General features: G+C 31.7%; 2 protein-coding genes across 3 annotated transcripts; one reads left to right on the forward strand and one right to left on the reverse strand.

Annotated features, from left to right (window-relative positions):
• Positions 1-2,913: 2,913 nt before the first annotated feature.
• LOC139491948 (E3 ubiquitin-protein ligase TRIM56-like) lies at positions 2,914-5,686 on the forward strand. Its single transcript, XM_071279898.1, has 2 exons — positions 2,914-3,017; positions 3,833-5,686. Exon 2 carries the CDS (start codon positions 3,836-3,838, stop codon positions 5,525-5,527), a length of 1,692 nt encoding a protein of 563 aa, XP_071135999.1. The 5' UTR covers positions 2,914-3,017; positions 3,833-3,835; the 3' UTR covers positions 5,528-5,686.
• A 3,364-nt stretch (positions 5,687-9,050) lies between these two features.
• Positions 9,051-24,190, reverse strand: LOC139491949 (hsp90 co-chaperone Cdc37-like). Of its 2 annotated transcripts, XR_011656675.1 has the most exons (12): positions 24,056-24,190; positions 22,811-22,944; positions 17,942-17,993; positions 17,119-17,223; positions 16,089-16,139; positions 14,697-14,759; positions 13,908-14,066; positions 12,780-12,895; positions 12,338-12,458; positions 11,383-11,451; positions 9,552-10,280; positions 9,051-9,467 (listed from the first exon to the last, which is right to left on the reverse strand). XR_011656675.1 is itself a non-coding variant. In XM_071279899.1 (11 exons), exons 1-11 carry the CDS (start codon positions 24,092-24,094, stop codon positions 9,984-9,986), a joined length of 1,206 nt encoding a protein of 401 aa, XP_071136000.1. In that variant the 5' UTR covers positions 24,095-24,190; the 3' UTR covers positions 9,051-9,983. The 2 variants fall into 2 exon arrangements, 1 of the variants encoding a protein (XP_071136000.1); XM_071279899.1 differs by having other exon boundaries at positions 9,051-10,280.
• Positions 24,191-27,093: the final 2,903 nt, after the last annotated feature.

Here is a 27,093-nt window from a genome sequence, read left to right on the forward strand (position 1 = left end):
TGAATGTCATTTCTGTTGTAGGGTCGTTAAAATTTAGTTATTGCCATTTAAGCAACTTATTGATGTACAAATAAACAAAGGATGATTCTGTTCTGTAGCATTTAACTAAAAGACTGAACCCATTTTTATATGTATTATATGTGTTTCGGTACTTATACATCCTCGGATTTCAAATGTTTGGCTTTGAGCGTTCATGATGGAGGGGAATCCAGAAAAGCGGTTCGGACGCATGCAATTATTAAACGTGTTGTTTTCAATTTTTGTATCTTAATGTATGGAATAAGCCTAACATTTTTACTATTGTGATATAAAGTATCTGATAAACGTTTGACTCCTTTACCCGATATTTAGAAAGGGACCTATCCGAAAGGTTACCAAAAGCAAATGTTTACGAATTGAGTGTATAAAAGTGAGTTTTTCAAAATATTGTCCAAGTTTTGAAACAAAGATCAATACAATGCCATACAATACAATTCAACTTATTGCAGCATATTCAAACAGACAATACCTCATAAAATCAATCAATCTTCTTCTATATTAACCAAAATAAATGGATTTGATATATATTTTACATTTCAAAAGTTTCAAAAAGGACAACGCTACATTTGATTTGAGGTTTGATATTTTTCTCCTGCCAACTAAATATATATTGGAACCCACTCATGTCTCCATAACTTTAATCTCGATTGTAAAAATATCAATTTGAAAAGTGTAACTTACTGTCAACATTTATGAATGTGGAAATAGTGCATTTATTGTCAGACGAATTTGTGTCAGTAGAAAAGAATTCTAGAACAGTTATAACAAAAATCTGTAGGTGGATTGAAGGATATTTTTTTCTTCTTCTTCTTCAAAATATGAAGCGTTTGCCTTCGTTCTGCAAATTATACTCACTCTCATATACTGGAGCAAACCAAACATTATTGTATTTGAACTCGAAACTCTCTGTCCTTTTCTGATATGTCTGGTTTACTTAATAAAACACACTAACAGCACTCCATAGTCATAGACAAACTATCGAGATGATTTCGTATAAGTGAAATGAGTTATATAATTGTTTCATCATATTAACGAGAGCATTAGTTATATAAGACTTTTTTAACAATTTTCTAAACCTACAGTTGAAAACGACTACGACAGGTAATTAGAGTGTAGGGCTCGTCTCAAGAATAAAAATTGAAAAGTATTAGTATTGATCACTGTTGATTGTATTCTTTGAAATTTATTTGGTTGGTAATGAAACAACTTTCCAACACACACATTCAGCGTTAGTGCATTTTAATCGTTATGGTAATACCCCCTCCCCCCAAAAAAAACAACAACAAAAAACAAAGACAAAATATGATTATAAAAAAATGACAGTGATCTCCAATCGACTAAAAAGAAATCAAATATAAAGGCCAACCAAAATGTCAAAATATCACATAATTAACTAAAAATTATATCGTGGCAAAGACGTACAAATTACCAACATATTCAGGTCTAAGTACAGGCGTACAAGACATGCGACAGGGTTTTATTAGTCTAATTGGATCCCAAACCTTTAAAAAAAATTAAAGGTTCGAAAAATAGAAAATAAAATTGAGAATGGAAATGGGGAATGTGTCAAAGAGACAACAACCCGACCATAGAGAAGACAACTGAGAATGAAAATGGGGAATGTGTCAAAGAGACAACAACCCGACCATAGAGAAGACAACAAAACCAAAACTTTGTTCAGGAAATGGGAAATAGAGAAACGAATTCTGACTTGGTTACAACGAAACAAAATATAGAAATAACATTGTAACATAAAAAAAAAGATAGTTGATCAACACGGACCCAATTGAACTCCAGTTCTTAGCGATTTCCGCTTCTTGTAACAAATCCAAATGTCATTTTCGGGAACATGGGAAGGACTCCCCGACAAAGGGAAAATGTATCTTGATCTTATTGGACACGGACAATTGTATCTGTTAATTAGTTTGTGATGACGATTATATAATTGAATGAGGGAACACATAAGTTGTTGGACTCGGAACCCCTGCCTGTTCAAGACTTTGCAATGACAACAAGTTCGAGAGTAACTAACGAGTTGAAATATAAATTACATACGCAGATACGTACTGCTCAATTATTGTTACCTTAGAACGAGAAGTCAATCAATTACATACTTTTCCCAATACATAAAAAACCCATCATTTTTAACCAGGTATCTAAAAGCGGAGTAGTCCCTCGTTTATTACACTAGCGATTTGATCTTTTCCTTCTACCTTGAAATCAATATGTTTCCATCCCTCTAGATGTTTCATATGTGAATCTGATAAGATCGCGATCGGTAAGAAAACACCACCTCGATCATGTTTTATACAAGTGTGTAACGGACGTACAGTGTTGTATTTGGCAAAACTTTTAAGAATTTTTGGTCCTCAATGCTCTTCAACTTCGTACTTTATTTGGCTTTTTTAACATTTTTTTTTTCGAGCGTCACTGATGAGTCTTTTGTAGACGAAACGAGCGTCTGGCGTTCATAAAATATAAAATTTCAATCCTGTTATCTATGATGAGTTTATTGAGAAATAATGTTTCATAAATTTCGAAAATTTCATTATTGATTTTTACACAAACAAATTTATAGTTATTGGCATGCGGCACAATCTTTGATGTTAGACTCACACAATCATGAAACTGACGAGAAAGCTGATTAGGATGTGCCTCAGAATGCGCACTGATTGTTGTAAGTTTTTAAATCACTTCAACGTGAAATGTCGTGTAAATATATGTTATTAAATATTTTAATATGATAATGACAAAGAAAAATATTTATTTAATTTTTTGTTGGATATATTTTCTGTAGCGTTATAGTCAAAACAGTAAATAACAGTCAAATCGAATATGTATATACGTAATGATAATCATGATGTTTTTGTCTTTGAGACGGCCCCTCCATTTTACCTGTAGACTGTAGGTGTCATTATTCGGTGTCGAGAGTTGTTGAACAGGTCTGATAGTAAAACCTTGATTCAAGAAAAGAATTGGTAAGATAATCTCTTGATTATTTAACATATAAAAACAGAACAGATTAATACTAAACAAACCTTCTGTTTCTTAAAAGTTAATATATAGGCGTATCGTTTACATCTCTATTCACCTTCCTGGTTGTCATATATAATGTTATATAATTGAGATTATTTGCATAATTTTCTGTTTACAGGCTTATTCATTGCAAAGAAATTTTAAAAGGTAAATAACAGGACTAAAAATTGAATGTGTCAGAACAACATAGATTCTTTCACCGCATATAACATTGTATAACCATGTAAACAAAGGATAACAAATCAATAACAAAGCCACTGCTCCAATTCCTTACATAATGTGTCGCTTATCTTTTAATATGTATCTTTGTCGCTGTTAGAACATTAATCTCCTTTTTTCAACAGATGGGGGACAATGAAAAAATATTTTAATTTTTTTTAGCATGTTAAAGACTCTTCTTACATTTTTAGATTTATCTCACTCTCAAACATTCATACAAAGAGTAAACGAGGACAAGTACTCAGATAAAGAACCAAGAAAATCAATTCATCCAACAGGTCAATTATAAGTTGTTTTGATAGAGTTTTATTTTGACATGTTTCAACTCTTGTTATTTCTTTTTGATGTTGTCGTTTGAAATTCTTCTAAGTCATGTAAGTACAAAAACTGGTCTTCTTGGGTTTTCTGCAATATATATATGACAAAGATAGTGAATGTGATTGCGGTTATAGTTCTTAATTTTTTTTATAGATATAACGATTTCTTTCTTCGAAAGACTTCAAAATTTCTGATGTTTGCATTAAATGAATATTTACAGATTATGGCTATGCAAGGAACTGCAGTTGTCTATTGTGATCCATGTACATACAACAAACTGACAGCGCCGGTTCAGTTCTGGTGTCTATCATGCGAGGAGGCGTTATGTAAATTATGTGCAGATAGTCACAAAGGCATGAAAGCAACAAGAAATCATAGAATAATTACGTATGAAAAAAGCAAAGGGGTTACTTCTTTAGGTCACTTGATTTCACAGCAGTGTAAACAACACAATAAACTCCTTGACCTTTATTGTCCTACTCATGACGAACCTGTTTGCTCCTTATGTATTTCAAAGAATCATAGAGAGTGCAAAGATATGGTTTCAATAGACGATGTAGCAAAAAATGTTATTTCGTCTACGTCGTATTCCAATCTTCAGAGAGATATTAGCAATCTTGAGGATAATCTAGCAAAGGTCAGAACAAAACGCAAGCAAAACTTAACCAACCTTGAAAATCAGGAATCTTCGATTCAGGCATCAGTAAAAGAAATGAGAAGAAAGTTTAATGAACATTTGGATAAGTTAGAAATAGACTTTTTACAGCAATTGGGAGAAACAGCAGAATCTTGCAAAACTAATATCAAGACATCATTAGCCGATCTAGAATCAAGAGTATCAGTAGCAGGCGATATGAATACCAATGTTTCACAACTAAACGAGGTTACAACAGATGTCCAAATGTTTCTTGCTATAAGAGAAATAGAAAAATTGGTACAGACAGAACATGACTGGTTGCAAGAATCTCTACGTCAGAACAAGATGAATGAATTGTCTTTAGATCTCAAAATGGTTCCAATAAATATTCACTCAACGTTTAAGTCTTTTGGCTCTGTCTTAATCTCCAATAAGCCATCTGATGTTGAACTTGTTGAGCCAACAGAAGGATCAGCACAAATATCAATAAAACAAACTAATCGAAATATAGAAAAATTGAAGCTTAGTGAGAAGACACGAACTACTTCTTCCTACGAACTCAAGGACAAAAGTCATAATGATGGATGTTTGATATGGAGTAATGGCGATTTAATGATTGCAAATGAAGACCGAAAAATGGAAGTTTACAGTGGGTGTGGGCAGTACAAGTTGGAGATTCCTTTACCTGGTATTCCATGTGGCATGGCAGAAATATCAAAGGACTGCATTGCAGTCACATATGGGAATGGTAAGAAATTTGAGATAGCCAGTTTAGAAAAATACCAATACAAAACAATCAAAACAATCATCACAACTAATACATGTTGGGCCATAGCATATTATGACAATAAATTAGCAGTGAAGATATCAGCTTCAGGAATTAATATATATGACGTGAATGGTACATTATCAAAAACACTTAACACTAGTGTAACAATGGGTTTCTTCTACAACATAACTATGATGAAAAACATTTACTTTTCATTGAGTGACAACCACACAGTTCATTGCTGTGACCAACATGGTATTGTAGTATGGACGTATCAAAACGACAATCTAAAAGTTCCTAAAGGGATAAATACAGACTGTTATGGAAATGTGTTTGTAGTTGGAAGTGCATCGAAAAACGTATTTATAATTTCTCATGATGGACAAGGTAGAGAATTATTAAAGATGGACCAGACTCCCTTTTCTGTCTCCTTTGACAAGGTGAACAATCAGCTATTAGTACGGACTAGAGAAACAATTATTCTGTTTGATATAGATTTTGAACAGTAGCTTTTAATATTTATATATCTGCAATCTTTACTTATATTAGCGCTTCAGTGCAGCCTCAATTGCAGGTTAGCTCATATTGATTTTTTTAGATGCTGATTAAGGATTCCAACTGTCATGTTAACTTTGTGATTGAATAAAAAAAAATGTTATAGATGCCTACTTTTGTGAGATGATTCTTTCTTTCCCAGATACATCCTCAGATAAAACAAGGGCAAGTGATCCGTTTTGCCAGGAAACTAGCATCCCTCCCTTAATGTATCATAACATCAAGTTATTGTAAATTCATTAAGGTATTTATTATTGGTCGACTATTGCAATTATAAGATCATGCATTCTGATGTCTGTTATATCCATCATTTTCTACTTAGGAATATGCCTGTTTTGGCTTTCAAACTTTTTTCATATGAGCGTCACTGATATGGACATAACGCACGTCTTGCATATTAAATTTTTTACCTGGTATCTTTTGTTGGCTATTATTGGTTTGTTTCTCTGTCCTATATTTTCTCCCATTTATTAATTGTACTCCGGTCATGTAATGCTGTCTTTTTAATGTTTTAATTCACATTGCCATTAAAGTGGGAGGTTTGGCATGCCACAAAACCAGGTTCAACCCACCATTTTGTTCTTAAAATGCTCTGTACCAAGTGTCAGGAAAATAGCCATTGTTATATTAAAGTTCGTTTCTGTGGGTGTTACATTTTAAGTTGTGTTTCTGTTGTGTCGTAGTTCTCTTATATTTGATACATTTCCCTCAGTGTCAGTTTGTTACCCAGATTTGTTTTTTTCTCTATCGATTTATGAATTTCAAACAGCGGTATACTACTATTGCCTTTATCCTGTACCAAGTCAGGAATATGACAGTTGTTGTCCATTCGTTTAATGAGTTTGAGCTTCACATTTTGCCATTTGAATAGGCACTTTCCATTTTGAAATTGCCCAGAATTTCAGTTTTTTTAATTTTATTTTTACATATATCTGTATGCATATTTTCATGATATCACATTAATAAATCTCGCAATTTTGTGCATTTAAAAAAAACCCATAATAAAAAGTGCATGCAATAAGTTCTGAATTTACAACATATAATTTCAAATAACTAAAGTGTATAAAAATAAAGCCATTTACTCATTACAGAGAATGAAGCCTCTGTACAATCAATGACAATGTATGGTTCATGTGACGGTCTAACAGAAAATAAAAGTCTTGTTGTATGATTAATTTTATGGATGGATGTTTATTAGTTTATGCTGAAATGTCTTATGCATGAAGTTCACCAATAACTTAGAGGCATTTGAAGAATGGAAATGGGGAATATGTCAAAGAAAAGACAACCGGACCAAAGAGCAGATAACAGCCAAAGGCAACCAATAGGTCTACAACTCAGCGAGAAACCCAAGGTGGGCCTCAGCTGGCCCGTTTATAAAATTGCTTCAGTGAAAATGGACGTCATACCAAACTCCAAAACATATAACTGAACAAAAATTTAAAAAACATACAAAACTTACAAAGGCCCAAGGCCAGAAGTTTCTGACTTCGGACAGGCTAAAAAAATGTGGCATGGTTAAATATGTTTTGTGAGATATCAACCCTCCTCCTATATCTCTATACGCCAATATTGAATAAAAAATCAAACTGCAGTACGCACAGTAAAACTCAGTTGAAAAGAAGTCCAAGTCTGATGTCAGAATATATAATAAAAGAAACTAAGCAAAATGATAATGATACATAAATCAGTTACTGACATGCCAATTCAAAACCTCAATTATACTGATTAAAAGATTATGACTAGTCATATGAAAATAAAGTACAATCCCTGCCGCCAGGGGTTTAGTATGAAACCATCATAAAATATATGAGAAGAACATAAACTGTATTACGCCAAAAACTGGTTTTAGAATGAATGTGTTTATTTCCAATGCAAAGACCCTGAGTGAATCAATTTTAGTACCAAAATATGCCATTCTTAATGACCTGATATGCATACTAAACAAAAGTTTTAAAATTAATAGTCCATGACTATGGTTGCAGAGCCTATCGCTCTTAATAGAAATAACATGTGCTAATGTAAATACAACTACATACCAAATATCAGTGATCTACCACTAGTGGTTCCCCAAAATCACAACTAATATAATGTTGTGCAACTTCCTGAAAATGCGGTTAGAAAGTCTTGCATTTTTTATTAAATTTTGTTGGTATAAGACAAAAATGAACCGTTATTCTATATGTGAAATTCATTTACAAGAATTGCTTGATGTTATAAACTTTTTTCATGTTTTAATAAATGTTTGATTAGTCATACAAATCTAAACTTGAATTTCATCCAAATTTTCGGAACTCATTTCAAAAATTCAAATGTGACGTCACTTTGGGTGTTGCAATGGCTTTGGCTAACACGTAATGTATTCGGTTTTATGCTATAGCTAGTCACCACTTCAGTAATCATGTATATCTATTAAATAGTCATTTTATAAAATTTACGTTTTGCAAAAGTATAAATTATTCTAATAAGGATGTTCTTGTCACAGGCAGAAAACCCTGGTCGTATTGGTCACTACTTTTTGGAACTTTTGGTCCTCAGTGATCTTCAGCTTTGTACTTGTTTTGGCTTTCAAACTTTTTCATCTGAGCATCACTGGTTAGTCTTGTGTGGCAGTAACGCATGTCTGGCGTATTAAATTTTTAACCTAGTACCTTTTGTTGGCTATTATTTGTTTGTTTCTCAGTCCTATAGTTTTTACCATTTACTTATTGTAGTCTTGTCATGTAATGTTGTCATTTAAACATTGAACTATAATGGTTTACTTTTTTTTAAATTGTTATTTGGATGGAGAGTTGTCTCATTGGCACTCACACCACATCTTCCTATATCTAATTAACATTGCCATTAATGTGGGAGGTTTGGCATGCCACAAAACCAGGTTCAACCCACCATTTTTTTCTTAAAATGCCCTGTACCAAGTCAGGAAAATGGCCATTGTTATATTATAGTTCGTTTCTGTGTGAGTTACATTTTAATGTTGTGTTTCTGTTGTGTCGTAGTCCTTTCATATCTAATATGTTTCCCTCAGTTTTAGTATGTAACCCAGATTTGTTTTTTCTCTATCGATTTATGAATTGCGAACAGTGGTATACTACTGTTGCCATTATTTATAATTTGCAAGCTTAAGCAATAACAAATTCTGACAAAAGGAAAAAAGATTATATTAAGATCCCAAAATTAATATAGAAACTTCTGTAAAACAAAATTCCCACAATGGTTGTTTTAAGCAAACTCATGTCCTGTTAAGATTTTTTTGGATATACTGCTTTAATTGGTGAGAAGTTTTTCTATTATATGCAGATCACAATGTTCTTTTTTTTTGTCAACTTTTATAACATCTTGATTTATCATTATGTTTACACTTCATATCTCCATTTGTTCGTCTGCTCAAAATGTTGAAACAAAATCATGCAAACATTGTTTCATCAACAAAAAGCTTCTCTTGCAAAAAGATGGGCAGAAATGATAATCTCAATATTTTATGAAAAAGCCTTAAAGCTTTTTTATTAATCAGATAGTAAATGACAATGGACTGACAAGTTTCTGTTCTTAAATCTGAAATATTAAGATTAAGTAACAACATTTATAATATGCATATGAATGAATAGTTTCTAAATACTCCAGAAATCTACTTTGGAACATCATTATCTATTATAGTATTTCCTTTCAATACTGAGATGATGTGCATTTTGAATTTCAATAAAACAATAAAATCAGCTTCTAGTTGGTGATATATGAAATAAAATATATAATAATTTCATATAAAAACTAATATGAACACTAATAAGACCATTGCATTGTTGAAGCCTAAGAAGTGAACAAAAACAATTTAAAAAAAAATGTTTTTAATAATAAACTTAATTTCACTAATTTAAATTTATTTAAAAAAAAAACCTAATTTTGTATCTTCCTCTTTTGAATGTTTAACTTTTTAAATTCAATTATGTCTAGCTAGCGGCAACTGATTTCAAAATTTACTGAGTATGATGTCATGAAAAAACTGTAGTATGTTGTGTCACTAAGGTTTCAATTCAATTAAGTAACCATTTTAAATAATACAATAAACTAGAAAATTAGAGTCTAGCTTTGAGAATTTAAAGGTAAGTTTGTCCCATTGATACAACAGGAGTGGATTTATCTTATTTTTAATCATTCCCCCTTGCAATTGCTTATTCATGACCTAACCGATTGGCAAAAGCTGAAGTTTACCAACACCAAATTGTATACTCAGCTCAAGAAGGTACGAAAACTATACTCTAATAGTAATCTAAGTGAAAAAATACTTAGAAGAAACAATAAAGCTTTGAAAAGTTGTAATTCATGTCTAAAAGAACCGAAATCTCTCAGGTTGTAATAATAACATACATTAATAAAAGAAAATTCATTAAGCAAAAAATGCAACAACTATATTCAGTCCACTTCCTCTGTAGAGACTTGTTTTGGTTTGTCCGTTCCTTTTTCACTTTCCTTATTTCCTTTTTCCTCCTCCGATTCTTTCTTTGACTCCTGTTCTAGAGCCCCTTCATTGATTTCATCATATTCTTCCCCGTCATCATCACCCTGGGGACCTTGGTCTCCACCCCCTGGTACCCACAGACCTGAATCCACACATCTTTTGATGTGGTAAGAGGCTTCTTCCTGGGGCATTTCAGCCACAACTTGTTGTAACAGAGCAATGTCTTTTTTATCGAAACAATCTTTTAAAATCTAAAGAAAACAAAAAAGAATGTTTATTTGACATGTTTGATGCAACTGTCATACACGTGAGAGGTTAAGTACTATAAAACCAGGTTCAATCCACCATTTCCTACATTTGAAAATGTCTGTACCAAGTCAGGAATATGACAGTTGTTGTCCATTCATTTGATGTGTTTTATCATTTGATTTTGCCATTTGATTAGGGACTTTCCGTTTTGAATTTTCCTCAGAGTTCAGTATTTTTGTGATTTTACTTTTCATTAATATTAATTGAATGTAGTAATTTCAATTGAGAGTAATGTTTCATTATAATTGCTAGCAAAGTTAAGGAAAGATCATAAAATCCATATGATATGCATGACAGATGATTATTGGAATGGTGGATGTTTATCACATCATCAGAACACAAGCATTATGTTGCAGACTTTTGTAAAAATTCTGTATTCTTGACAACATAATCTAATATTGCACAGTCCTGCATATATAGCAATTACATAAGATGGAAGGTTAAAACATTTATTACCATTTCTTTTGTTTTTATCTACTATTCCTTTATGCAAATTGTTATCTTTCTATTCTGATTTCTATTGTATGCTTTTTTTTAGTTAAATTTCAATATTCCTAGGATTCGCGTAAAAAAGGTCAGGGTTGATAAATTAAAAAAAAAACATTTTGAACCCTAAAACTTGGTTTTTGGCTTTCTCGTGGCATATCTAATTAATGTTTATGATATTCTTTGAATTGGTAACGGTGACATATCTTAGATTGTATTCAATTTTTTTGGAGATTGTCATACTGTGAAGACACTTCTATTGATCAGGATTACATTTTGCCCTTTAACCCTTTACTTGGTTGTTTTAGTCATTGTTTTGATTTCTCCTGAAAATAACAGTTGTTATTCATTTGTTTGATGTATTTGAGCTTTTGATTTTGCCATTTGATTAGGGACTTTCCATTTTGAATATCCCCATTTTGAATATACTCAAAGTTCAGTATTTTTAATATTTTACTTTTTTCTCATTTACATTTTAACCAACATTTCTTTTTTTCTTCAGATATAAAACAAAGTTCAACATATCAGTTAAAAAGAGTTCCCAATATTAGGCCTTACTTGTGGTAAAGATTCAAAGACTTCCACTGGGTCCAGTCCACCTGGTCCTAATCTTTTCTGTCTCTCTTCCTGTCAAATTATAACATTGTATTAACATTCAAACATTTGGATTTTCTTTTCTTCTTTTTTATCAGGTGGTCCTTTGACCCAGAATATGACGGAAATATTTGCCACTAAATGTTAACAAAACAATAATCCAATAATATGACAGTTATTTTAAGACCGAGACGGATTTATTTAAAATATCCAAACTGAATGTTTCAACCTTCTATAAATTCACACCAAAAATTAAATTTAAGGTGGCACCTAACACTACAGGGAGATAACTCTGTAAAATCAGCTTAATGTCTAATTACGTTGTGTTGTTAAGGGAATATTAAGCTTCTCAATGATCAAAGTTAGTATTTGTCAAACTGCTATATAACCAGTGTATTTTTTCTGATAAATTGGTTGGTTCAATTTTTTTTTTAATTTTTATATTTTTGTCAAAGGGTCAAAGTAAATAATTTGTCAAAATTTTATGAAAATTAAACGAGCCAAATAAATTTTAGTCAAGGTGTTGGGTACCACCTTAACAATATTCATCATTAAATATGAGTCAGGAATACTATGTACCATGCTCAAATTCCTGCATGTTTTCTTACAATCATCTTTAATGAGTTGTTCATAATTCATAATATTATCTCCCAGTCAATATGTCTCTCTATCCATTCTGTTTTAAAGATGTTCTATGTAATACATTGCTTTTTATATCTGTCTCATCCCTTTTGCATATTTAAGCTAATAAGATATGTTTAAACTAATAAATTGTTATCTTCCTAATTAAAGTAATTGCTTTCACTTGGAAACTATATACCCTAAGAATTCAAGTAAACAAAATATACCAGTTGTATGATTAATTAACTGTTACATTTGTTGTTTTATCACTGATGTTTCTCTCAATACTGTACTATACCTCTTCATATTCCTGTATAGCTTTATCTAGTTTTTCTTTGGCTCGAACTTTAACTCTTTCTTTAAAGGCATCTAGTTCACTGTTAAATGCTTCCATATACTGTTTTTCACCCATCTGTATTCTACAGAGAAAAAATTCAAATCATGCAAACATCAGTTAATCAGATTTTTGTGACAGTTTTGGTGAGTTTACACATAGTGTGGACATCTTCAAAAACTGAAATTTTAATAGGTAATTTTGTGTTCACTAAAAAATTATTTCCATTTTTTTTTTATACCAATTTGGTTATTTTTCTATATTTAAAAACTTCCAAGCTGTTTATGCTTAGAGAGACAAACAAGACAGGTGGAAATGTTGATCACATCAAAAATATATTCATTTTATTGCCCAGTTTACAATGGAAATAATGCAACACATGGTTTATTTTGTTGTCACAACACACCTGTTAAAGAATGGAGCCACACATCCTCTCGGATGGATATCCATGGATTTTGCCAATTCTAAGATAAAGTTCAAAACAATCAGCTGGTGAGCTACATGTGACATCAATTCATGTTTCTGAAATAAACAAAACATTGTTATCCAAGTAATAAATTTTACCTTAGTGAAATGAAAATCATGTATGTTAAAAAAGACACAAGTTGTCTCCCTTATCATATATTCATGAAAATATATAATATAGATATAGGAAGATGTGGCGAGAGTGCCAATGAGACAACTCTCCATCCAAATAACAATTTATAAAAGTAAACCATTATACATGTAGGTCAATGTACGACCTTCAACACCAAGCCTTGGCTCACACCGAACTAAAAGCTATAAAGGCCCCAAAAATGGCTAGTGTAAAACCATTCAAACGGGAAAACCAACGGTCTAATCTATATAAAAACGAGAAATGAGAAACATGTATAAATTACATAAACAAACAACACCTACTGTACATCAGATTCCTGATACATGATCTTTGTTTGTTTCGGGATTTTAGCCTATCTTGGTTTTGACATTTGTCAGATATTTCCAATCCTCTAGTTTTATCCATGTGCTGCTTTATACTAACATTACATTTCTTTAATTTTATTACATATATAGTTTTAAAAGTTATTCTTGAAAATCTTATAAAATCCTAGTTATTTTTTCATAGCTTTTGAAAGAAAAAGGTGCCAAGGGGAGGATACTTGACACTTACCTCTTCCATTTCTAAGTCAATACACCAGATGAGGAGATAATTAGCCGATTCTTCACACAGTAACTCTGGATTATCTTTATGTAACAGACAGGGAGGGGAGATAACTTGGAAGGGGAACAGACACTAACCTCTTCCATTTCTAAGTCAATACACCAGATGACCAGATAATTAGCTGATTCTTCACAAACTAACTCTGGATTATCTTTATGTAACAGACAGGAAGGGGAGATAACTTGGAAGGGGAACAGACACTAACCTCTTCCATTTCTAAGTCAATACACCAGATGACCAGATAATTAGCCGATTCTTCACACACTAACTCTGGATTATCTTAATGTAACAGACAGGGAGGGGAGATAACTTGGGAGGGGAACAGACACTAACCTCTTCCATTTCTAAGTCAATACACCAGATGACCAGATAATTAGCCGATTCTTCACACACTAACTCTGGATTATCCGTAAGATATTGCTGACTATCTTTATACTGCCTCAACATACCAAATTTCTTTACTTTTTCTTTGTTTTTCTTAACAAATACTTGCTATGAATAGAAAAAAACATACCCCTATAACAAGAATCTATAAAACATTAATGTTCTGTGGACTTTCTTTCTTGGTTTTAAGAAACAGAGATTATCTCATTTGCTAATTATTCCTATGGTTTTAATTTTCTAAAAAAAATATTTATCCACAAAATATTAAACAAAATCAAAACCCAAGAAATTTTTCCATCTTCAATACAATTTACATTAAAGACATCTAGAATTGATTTGTAAAGTTAAACAAGCATGTACATGCTGAAAGGTCTCACCTCAATAATACCAACCTTACTGAGTTGTTATTCTAATCCATGTTTCTAAACCTTGCTTAGATAAAACTTTCCCCAACACTGGTATCTTTAGTTTATATATATCAAATTATCAATCTAAAGTTTAATAACATAACATTATCTTGTGTATAACAATTAGCTCTCGCTGTGACATAGTCTTTTTGTGCTAATGCGGATTACAGCAAACATTAATCAATCAATCTTATGTAAAAATTTAATCTTGTTCTAAGCAGGAAAAATTATCTGTATGTCCTTGGAAAATTTCATATTTCAACCTATTTCAAAATCTTGCACAAATAAATTTTATCTTCTGATATATTCCATGCTTCAAAAGCATCAGTACCTGTCTTTCAGCCTTTTCTTCCTCTGTTAAAACTTCTACCTTTGGTGCAATCTTATTTATTATCTGTAAAGATAAAGCAACAAATTAAATGATAAAATACACAAGTGTGGACACACTAAAATGTTTTCAACATGTTTAAACTTTTCTGAATTATACATTGTAAACCCTTTTCTTAAAGGATTTTTTGCATACTTGACTTGCTTAGGATTTTTCAATAAAATGCTGAAAAATAATCTTTAAAGTATCAATGCATTGTGAAAAACAAATATTTCATCAAGTAAATTTAAGTCAGATATTCTTGTGTATTTCCTTTTAATATTGGATACAAATTTTATTAAGTCTGATGCAGACATTTGTAGTCAAAACCTTTCAACTGAGGTACTACACAGACGTCATTATGGAGTAAAGGGGGTGGCGTCAAAAGGCCTCATTATAGAGTAAAGGGGATGGCATCAAAAGGCCTCATTATGGAGGAAAGGGTTAATAACCTTTGAGTGCAAGTTCATCTGGCATATGCAAGTTTCAGTTTTTTCTTGTAAATTAATGTGCTCATTACAAATCTTTGTTTTGGTTATGTTTTTTTATATGGTGTCAAATAATTTTGTACAAAATCTCTTTACAATTTTGAATTTTCAAGCATGAATGCAAACAGCATTTATTTATTAAGGTATTCTTCAATAAAAGATATGTGACACTGTTTTTTCATTTTTCAACATCTCAAGGTCAATGTCATAAATGACAGTTGGAGTCATTGACAACAACATTGAGCTATTACACTCAACATTTCATGCATTTCTCCTTTGTTTTCTTTTTTAATATTTTATTATGAGTATTGCATTTGAATAATAGTAATGTATTTGGTTTAAAAGTGGCAAGTTTCTGTCCAAATGGCGTCACTCCAATCACAAGTAATGCTACATTTTGTAACCAACAAAACCTGGCCAAGTTGATGGTGAAAATAGCACTATTATTACCTTATTTGTTGGTGATTTTTGTGATGTTGTTGGATATCAGTTGATCTCGTGAAGGTTTATGCAGGTTTAAAGTGTTTCATGTTTCCATTTCATTTATTGTATTTTCAGGTTTTTTTTAATGAGAACTTCCGAAAACTGGAAAATCCCCCCCTTTTTAACGAATAAAACCCCAGACTTCATGGTAAAATCTAAAATTTAGAAAGGGAGCTCATGTCAATAGATATAAACAATCCAAAAAGTTTTATTTAAATTGGTTAAAGCGTTCCAACATGTTGACATTGGACAGACGGACTGACAGGCAACGGTATACCATAACACGTCCCGTAAATTGGTGTATAAAATTCATCATATAGTTGAACTTGTGTTTTCATTCAAAGACTTCAGGTAGAGGAACAACATAAAATTCTGTTTTACTTACTGTTTTTGATTTTCCATCATGACAAATAGTGTCTATATTTAATGGAGTCAACTGAAAAAAAGAAAGAAACATCTTATCTTTTTTTATATAATTGATGTTAAAGATAAGCAAATGTAGAAATAATATGTTCTACACAAAAGAAAAACATATTCATGCTGCTATCTAAGTTATTATAACTATACCAAATAAGTTTTCCCTTGTTTAAATACACAGTAAGAAGATTTCTATTGTCCTATTTGGTCATTTGTGCTCATCCTAAATATGCATGAAATATTTGACATTGGACAATAAAAAAACAAAGCTCATTCAACCAAATTTGTAAGTTTAACTGACCAAATTTTACCCAAAAAATTACACTGCAATAATTCCGTTACATATATATAAGAAGATGTGGTATGAGTGCTAATGAGACAACTCTTCATCCAAGTCACAATTTATACAAGTAAACCATTATAGGTCAAAGTACATTCTTCAACACAGAACCTTTGCTCACACCAAATGTATGTTTCATGCTTTTCATGACAATAATGCAAAGGAAAACAAACAAAATCTTGTTATAACTGAATTTACATGGTTTTAGCATATACATTGTAAATGTAATTATAAGATATGAATGGTTCTTTTTGTAATATAAAATACATTATATAGGATTTTTAGGAAAATTGATTATTCATACATATTTTTGGTGCTTGGTCAAAGCTTTTACACCCAAATAAAACAAGTTAAAGCAAAATCTGTAAGCTACTGCTCACTAATAATACCCAACTAAAAGTATAATCTAAAGGTAAACAGGAAGTTGTTAAGTGATGAAACAAAAAATGCATCACACAGTATAACTGACTCATATAAACCCTGAAACCAAATGTCAGAAATCCTTGTAATGTAGTTCCTGAGAAAGCTAAAAGGAAAAATACTCATGGAACCCATGGACAGACTGCAGACAGGCAGAGTTAAAACAGCATACCTCCATTTTTTATTGCAGGTGTATAGTTACAAAAAGAAACATTTAATTCTTAATAAAAGTTTATACCTTCTCTTTTTTCTTCAGTTCCTCTTCTTTCGCTCGCCAATCTGATTCTTGTTTTTCTATTTCTTTCATCTCAAGTTGTAATTTATTTATATCTGGTAATTGGTTCTAATACAACAAAGAAAAAGCATTTACAGCTAAATAAATAAGTAGTGTACATACATATATCATAATACATACAAATCAAATAATTCTAGTGTTAGGAAAACCAATTTAATGCGATATTGGCTTTGCTCATTGTTGAAGGCCCTACGGTGACCTATAGTTGTTAATTTCTGTGTCATTTTGGTCTATTGTGGAGAGTTGCTTCATTGGCAATCATACCACATCTTCTTTTTTTATATTAATATTTAATTAAATCTTTTATTATAAGTGGAATCGAGGATCACATCAGTTAGTTAATTCATGTAAAGAACCTATATGTAATTCAGGGGCTGTTGTTTATTGACGTTTGTCATATTTGTGTTGTTTTTATTTATTGTTTAAGCATAAATCAGGCCATAAATTTTTCATTTTTTATTTGTTACACTTTTTGTAATGCCATGGCCTTTTTAAAGTTATATACAGTATGGACTTATTCTCATTATTGAAGGCAACACAGTAACCAATAGATGCTTACATTAATGTCCTGTGACCAGTAATGGATATTTGATTGATTGATTGTTGGTTGCTTTACGCCGCAATGGATATTTGATTAATCTGTTATCATAACAAATCTCTTTATAATAAGTTATAAAGTATTAATGAAATATTAAAAATAACATAATGTATGCAACCACATGTATAATAAACACAGGAAAATGCTCTTCTTCACTAGTATTCATACCTTTTCTGCTTCTTTAAGTTTTTGTTGAATTTCTACTTTCTTCTGCTGAAAGCTACAAAATTAAGAATATATATAATTATTGTATTTTTAGAAAGAATATGATATAAGGAAATTATTCAAATAGGGTCTCTAAAACTGTGCAGTTTTATAATAGAACTCATATGTAATATGAAATTATAGAATAAAAAATCCAATTACACGAGTTCAATATAGTAATACAATGTTAGGCCACGGTTTTTTAATTTGTTGGTTTACAGATTTTCTCCATGAAAAAGTTGGGTCGGTCGAAAAAAAAAAAAATATCTTTCAAGACAGAAAACTGATATGCAAAATCTTACTATACAAATCCTTGGCAAAATAAATATATATTTCACCTTTCTAATAATGTTTGTTATGCTATTTTGTCATCATTTCTTAAATTTTAGTTGGATGAAATATTATTGCTCAGCTGTAATAAACATTGCATGACATTGTCTAATAATTTCCTGTTAAAAAAAAGGGGGTGCACGGACAAAGACGAAATTAAATCGTCATTTTCACAAACAAGAAAAACAGATTCAAGTAGCTCTTAAGGTAAGGTTTGCATGAAACCTGGATTTTTTTCTTAGTGATATTGTACCAATATGATACATCATTTTGTTCATGGAGGAGTACCCAATTATTTAATGAAAAAAAATCGAACATCGCCCGTCCCGTATTTTCAGGGGAAAAGCTCAAAATTCCGATTTTTGACGATTTTTAGGGAAAATTGTATTTGAATTCTTCTGAAATAATAATGTATGCGAGTGACTATAAAAAAAAAAACTGAATAAAACATGTATAAATAATTGTGGTCCATTCATTAATAATAAATTTTAATTAAAAAAAACATATAAAAGTTCCTAAAAACAAGATTTTTCAATTTTTGGGTTAAAAAAACCCCGTTGCCATGGTAACAAAAAGCCAAAAATATCCCTTTTCCGGGTCCACCGTTTTTGTAAAAAACTGTGAACATAACGATTTAACTATTTGCATTATAATGAGCTAATAAAATTGATATGTCCCCGAACTTGTTTTTACGGTAATGGGCGTTATGCGTTCATCTTGTCATTTCTGTAAAACAAAACAATATTTTTTGTTTGTTGATCTGCAAAGAAGAAAGTCATCTTTAAAGCATCTTTTAACAAAGAATCGTATTGTCTTGTAACTTTTTGAGATTGACCATAATCAATGAGAGAAAACAGTGATTATTTTAGGGATGACATCAAAAGATCAATGTAGGATAAAAAAAAACTTAATTCAAATAGTTTAAGGGTGGGGGGATAAAAGTTGCTGCAAGTTTTGTTAATTTGACATGGATTTTACATATATCCATATTGGTCAATCAATTTTTTCCAAATTAAGTTTAGAGGGGAGTCAGCGAACAGACTATGTGAATTAAGTTTTTTTTATCCTGCATTGAACTTTTGATGTCGTCCCTTAACTTTTATGCCCACCTATCAGTCGGAAGGGGAGGTGTTTAGCTTTGGTCATACTTGTGTATTAATACATGTAGAAAATGTACAAGACACTGGTTTTGGAGGAAACACTTATATTCGTTCAGTGCTTCAAACTGTAATATTTTGAATCTAGAGAAAGCATTCAAATTGCCATTAAAAGTAATTAAACTTGCTTTATTGCCCATGTCTGGTAAATTGTTTGTATGGAGGAAATGGATGAAAAGACATCAGTTTTGACTAGTAAAATCATTTACAGAAGCTATGTTTATTCCATTCATTTAAATCTAGACATCTACAAATGTTATTCAAATATGATCAAATATGTATGACTTAGCAGGGGAAAACCTTGCAGGAGAAAGATAGATTACTGGTATGATTTTTCCAATTGTTACACATGATGTTCAGATTTTGGGTCTTTGACCAAACAAACAAACTACATGCTCCTATACATGATAAAAGACGAAACAGACAATGGCCTGGGAATACAAATGACAGTCGTATATGTATTGTTCATATTTAAAATAAGAAATGTAGTTATGTAGACCCGTAATATGAAAATCTTCCACATACTTTCAATAAATTAAAATCACTTCAATGAAGTTCCCAGGAGTAACGGCACTGTAGTTGAGGAGTCCCCACCGTCAATTTGTGATTTGATGTTCGCAAATGCCGTTTTACCGTCGACGCGTAGGGGAGCCAGTAAAACGGAAATTTGCAACCGTCAAATCAAAATTGATTGTGGCTACTCTTCAACCACAGTAATGTAAAATAAAACGTCAGAGCTTGGAATAAATGGGGAATGTGTCCATGGGACACTGATGATGCCCCCTTTTGTATAAACATAAAACATTATAAAGCATAACATTTGGTCGAAGCAACTAAAGGTAGAGAACAGAAACGAAAAATTCAGAAACGACCTAAAAAAATACTCAGGCCGAGCGTCGTCACTACTTCATTATGATCTCTTATATACAGTGAAAGACTAAAAACTAACAATTTCCCAGATTTTATAGTGCATACGTGCATGTGTAAAGACACATGTTACCATCCTTGTTTTTTGATAAAATTGATTCAAATTTGACTGATATACATAGACGTTTGTTTGATAAGAAGTTGTAAAATGTCCGGTGGCAAATAGATCAGGCATGTTCAGGACGACACAATACAATAGTTGTGTCTAATGCATCCATAAAAAAATACTATAACAAACATTCCGTCAGTTGTAAAAATGATTGATAAAATAACACATATTTCGAATGATGTAAACGTGTGCATATTTTGGGACAAATCTGCTAGCAGAACATTTGAAAAGACCAAGTTCAACATTCTGTCATTCGTAAAAATTATGCAATAAAAATATCTGAGAATATATATATGCATCCTCTGTAAGTAAAACATATGGCGCATTATGTAAGTTCCAACCATTTTAAACGAAATTGACTAAAAGTGTCACAAAAATGTGACGTTTTTCACTCAATCCTGCGTTTCTATAAATTGTATTTATACTTTATACACGGAAACGGCGTGCATCAGACTTACAAATTCAATGAAAGAGACAGCGTTCTTGGAGCAGAATAAACATCACTTCTATCTTGTGAAAGGAGATCGATTTCTATTGAAATGAGCTTCCCATACATTTTTTTAAGGTTTTACGTCGGGAGACAAGAGAAAGGAGACGGGAGAAAGGAGAAATGTATCCCCTGTCCGACCCCTCATAAATCTAGAACTGTAAAAGTGACGACATCAAAATTCAAATTTATTCTGTGTTTTTGTGGTAAAATGCATTGTGCATAAGTTTTATATCAGTTTGTTGATGCTAACTAACGTTAGAGAACGGAAACCAATTTTATAAAAACAGACGTACACTATGGTACGTACTTTCGGATGGACGTACAAACAGACAAGGATAAAACTTAATACCCCCTTTACTACGGCGGGGGCATCAAAATGTACAATTATGAAATAAAATAAAATTCCGCGAAACTTCATGAATGGTTTTTGCACAAAGACGTTATGGCTAAACGTGACGTCATATAAATGAAAACTAACAGACTGAAGGTCATAACGTTACTTGTACGATTCAAATTTTGATAAAATTACATCAAAACGGCGATTTTGAGGTAGGTGTTGTTTTATTTTTGATAATATTGTAGTTATCAAACATTGGTCAATCATAGCAATTCAAAATGGCGGGTCCCTCCTTTTTTCAATTATTTGAATTCGAGTTATCTCCCTGTGTACGCAAACCTTACCTTAATCAATTCCAGAAAACTTGTTGAATAATGATCTTCAAGCACGAAAACTGATAAAGAAAAAAATGTAATAACGGAGTACGAAAATATGGTGACAAATAAGGGAAACGAACTTATTGTGTAATTGGTTTTAAACACAGGTTTCGTTCCGCAAAATTATTTGCGCAAAAGACATTTCAAGGTCATAAATAATTGATTTGTCTATTTTTAGAAACGTAAACTGGAAGTTTCATTTCACAACAGAAAGTGTAATCAATTCTGTTAGTGATTAATGCATTTTATTTCATAATAAAATTATATTTTAATTATTTTTCAGGGATCATCATGCATTTGTTAAGGTCGGCGGGAATAAAAAAAAGCAGAAAAGTCAATTTTATTTTTATTCAGGAAATCGGCAAAATTGGGTCAGCGGATCCGTAAACCAACAAATTAAAAAATCCTGGCCTTCTATCTATATTAATGTTTATATCACTTATATGACAATCAGAGGTTTTCGAAAGTCAACTCGATAGTTAATTAGATGTTTAGAATAAAATACACACAAAACAAAGCTACATTTTATTGGGCTCATGCCCTGTAAATTGTTCTTTTTAGTCTTTTTATTATTTGGATAAATGTTTTACATGTACATTGTTATAAATCAAATATGCCAATTTGAGTCAAATCGGTGAACATGCATTTGACAGCTAGTGCCCCTTTTAAAGTTTTAAATTAACAATGAATATTCATCAAACATGATATTTAGGTTATATTAATCCATTTGACCCCCTCTCCCATTTTATAGTTTTTAAGATGTTAGTAAAATGCATGTGATGTATTTCTAATAATAATAATAATCACATAGTCTTTGGATCATTAATTAATAATTTTATGTACATACCCCACATCTCTTTCATAAATTTATAAAATATGCAACAAGTGAAGTATTTCTCTTTTGAACATTTAACATGCACTCTCTTAGCACAGATATATACCAGTCTGTCTAGCTAGCCTATGTTAATTTTAACATGTTTAATACTTAAAGATTTTAACAATTTTTTATGCTGCTGATGCATACAACATGATGAACATGTACAAAAGCATGCCAAAGTCTTGATTCTGTGACTTTTCAGACAGATGTGACAATAACTTAAACCTACTCTGTCAATCCTTTATTTAAATCTTCCTTTTCTTTCTTCGATTGTTCCATTCTATCAACACGTGCCTGGTGGCGCCATCTGAAGAGACTTGGAGTGTCAATGTTTGGATGAGTGTCGTCTTCATCATCAGAGATCTGAAATAATTCAAATTAACAGGTCAGGAATAACCACTAATTGGTGGATTATACCTCAATTGACGTATAATCCACCAATTGAGGTATATTGGTATAGACCAATTGATGTATAATGCAAGTTTTTTGTAATTAAATGCTAGTGTGAGATAGGAGCATGATTTTGCAACTTGCAACCTATTTCATGACCCTTATTGAGTCCTCCGAAAGTTTCAGTTTTGTCAAAGCCTGCTGCATTTCTTGAGAATGCATGTGTACAACAATTCTTTTGTTGAAACATTTGTACTATTGACCATGATTGACTTTTAATAATGAAAGTCAAGTATTAACAAAGAGCTCCATTCACCTGTGGAGTTGTACTCATGATCACATGACTGCAGACAGTAATGATGTCCATTGACAGGTGATTACAGGTAAATTTGCCAATCAAAAATTGACAAGATAACAATAGAAGAAACTTCAAATACAATTATTGATTAAATGCAATATGTTATGTCACTATACTAAACTAGAAATGTTTGACAAGTTTTCATACCATAATATGGTTTTAAGAAAACAATGCTCCATTTTGGTGGAATAATTTGTTTTGAAAAACAAAGAATTATACACCAATTGGTCTATACCATTATATGTCAATTGGTGGATTATACGTCAATTGAGGTATAATCCACCAGTTGGTGGTTATTCCTGACCTGATTAACTCACAACGTGAAACCAACATCTCATTTTTTAATGTTCTTTCTTACATCAGAAAGGCAGTATATATAATAAAACATACATAATTAAACATACTCAATCATCATGATCATGGATGTTTGGATTTCTAGAACTTTCCACTGTTTGTTTTAAGAAGTCAGAACAGTACAGTTACAAAGCATTACATATACTAGTAGGTGTAGAGTGCTTTAGCATGTAGAATATAACCAAATTAACAAAAAAATATTGTTAAAATAATTTTATTGAATTTTGCTTTGTGTCTCTTTCGGTCGTTTCTGTTTTGGCCATGCCCGGCATACTTTTGAGCCACTAAAAAGATGAAATTTATGTCTGTTTGTTTATTTGAGATATAATTTCTAATTTTTCAAGTATATCATATAAATATTTACAATGTTACCTCAATGTGATCCCACTTGCTATAGTTAATTGTTGACATTTTGGTAATCTGGCCTTCACTTTGTCATTTTTTTCAGCGTAAATTAAAACCGGAAGCTTTTGTTGAGTATGGCGATTCTATTAGCAAATATTATCGGACTGGATATAAGTAAATTGCGGATTTATTTCAATAAATGGTTTCTTTATTTATTAAAGCCCCTGAGTGTAGTAAAGGCTCCTTTAAGCTAGGACGAGATAGGAAGATTGTTAGCCTCGGGAGACTGTCAAGCGGTACTCCGACATTTAAAAAATAACAAGTTACTTTTTGGAAAGTTTTATAAAAAAGTTATGTGAACTCTAATGTTACTATTTATGATAACGTTTCTACTTCAATTTTTACTGTAATCAAAAGTATACAAGTAAATATGAACCAACTTATTTATAAGAGGGTGGTAAAGGGGGGCCCTCAACACGGAAACACGTGAAATAAAAATGGCAAAAACGTTGCACGGAAAATAAAAATCGGAAAAAACGAAGCACGAGAAATAAAATAGTAAATATTAATGACTCATTAATGTAAAAAGTAAAATAATTTATTAATCAGCCGTTCTTGGAGATCATCTAGCCATTATATATGATGGACATGATGACCCTACAGTCACATTTTAGCGTCCGCTAGTCGCAACTGATTTGAAAGAAAAATATTATTCATAATAGATCATAATAATTAATTATAGCAATTTTAAATATTCTGCATGGGAACACATAATTTAAATTCCAGACTGACCGGGGCTTTGAATTTAATCCCGGCCGTACTCTTAATCAATTGCAGGACAAGCACGAGAAATTAAGAGTACCGACACGAAACACGGAAAATAAATAAAGGAGAACACGAGGCACGCACGTCGAGCCAAACACGAGAAAACGAGAAATAAAACTTTAAAACACGAAAACACGTGAATTAAAAAGGCGGAAAACGTTGCACGAAAATAACCCTTTACCACTCTCTTATAGCAAGAGTGCACACCCTGAAATGTCTCGCCTTCTTTACTAACCATTGGTATTATGTTGATAGTCGTAAATAAAAAGCTTTACTACAAAAGAGGGACGAAAGATACCAGAGGGGCAGTCAAACTCATAGCCATGATTGAAAATAAACTCACAACGCCATGGCTAAAAAATAATAGAATAAACAGACAAACATAAAAATAACGGTACAGAAGACACAACATAGAAAAATAAAGACTAAGCAACACGAACCCCACCAATAACTGGGGGTGATATTGTTGCTCCGGCCCCCGGGAATGGTAAGCAGATCCTGCTCCTATGGAAACGTATATTAGTCACCAGTTGATCAGTTGTCAACACAACTTGACGACAAAAATAAGAGGGAAAGTTGCATTGTTACTGAACTTGTACACTTAAACAAGTTTACTTGTTTAATTAATAATTAAACTTGTAGACTTACTACAAGTTGACTTGTTGAGTTCTTCTGAACAAGACCACAGACCAAAAAGTGTACATAATATTATTGTGTCCTAGTAAACTTTGTCGTTTGTACACTTGCTAAATTGAACGTTTCTTTCTTGCTTTAGAAAAGTATACTTTCCGAGTTAATTGCGGTCACTTGTCGTGTTGTTTCTCGCCTTTCTTACATAGTATAAGTTCATTTGTATTGTTTTTATGAATAAGTCAACTTCACACAAGTGAACTTGTTAAGCAAATATCGTTGGTCTACAAGTGCAAAGTAAACATAATTTTCATATTGCGCGCGAAATTATAGCGAGAAGATCTCTGAGCAAGAATGGATGCAAAAATGGAGACCGACTGTAACAGTGATGAGGTAATTAAATAACTACAGTTTTTAACAGGCCTGTGACTAATAAAGTTACAAAAAGAAGCATTCAATACTTATAATTACATTTTTTAGCTATGATCATGAAAACACGAATTTTATAAATTTTGTATATTATTCAACTGTGTACTTTATTGTGGGACCACGTGCTATCATGAATGCAAAGTTTTATTGAGTGATGCAATTGTTTACGGAATAACAAGTGATGTGCCGTTAGCCAATCAAAATAAAGTATTATAATGAAACATACATCTAATGTAATTATTAAATAATGATTAGCAGTTTAGGAGAAGTTGTTCATACAAAATGAGTATCCCAATTATATGGCAATGGTAAAAATCCATGTTTTTGAAATAAAAACTAAAAAAAATAACCTTGAACAAAAACAAAATAGGAGGTGCATGATAGCATTATATCATAAAAAATCTTGAGAAAGTTTCATTAAATTATAATAAGTGATTTAGGAGGAGTTGGTGATACAACATGGATACCCCAAGGTTTTGTCAATTGAAAAGTCCATGTTTTTTAAATGGAAATCCAAAAAATGATTTTAAACAAAAACAAAATAGGTGCACAATTGCATTATATCATAAAAAAATCTGGGAAAGTTTCATTAAATTATAATCCGTGGTTTAGAAGGATACAACATGGATGCCCCTTTTTCATGGCAATAGCTAAGTCCCATGTTTTTTCAAATAGAAACTCCAAAAATGATTTTCACAAAAACAAAATAGGAGGTGCACAATGGCATTTCGTTCTGACAAGTGGTTAAGGAGGAGTAGGGGATATAAAATGAAACATAGTGTGCAGGACGGACAGAGGGAAGGACGGACTTTCCCATCACTACATACCTCCACTTTAAAAAGCGGGGTATAAAAATTAAAATGGGGAATGTGTTAACAATTTGCAAGGCTTCAGCTTAACAATTACATGATCATGCAGTTCTTTGTATTTGTATTCATATCTAGTATATTAATGTTTTAATATTGGGGTTCATGACAAATATATGCCAAGCAAGTGTAACAGAAACACATTTTCTTGCTTCTTCAGATATATGCATACATTTATAAAGCCTGTTTAAAAAAATGGGTGAAAAAAAATCTTGCATTAGTTTTGTGTAATCAACTCTATAGTTTTCAACCTAGGTCTGTAAAACTTTACAGGAAGGTAAGCTAACACACATGTTTAAGTTCTGAACAGGCTAT

This window comes from Mytilus edulis, chromosome 10 (genome assembly GCF_963676685.1).
Source record: "Mytilus edulis chromosome 10, xbMytEdul2.2, whole genome shotgun sequence".
Taxonomy (NCBI): Eukaryota; Metazoa; Mollusca; class Bivalvia; order Mytilida; family Mytilidae; genus Mytilus; species Mytilus edulis.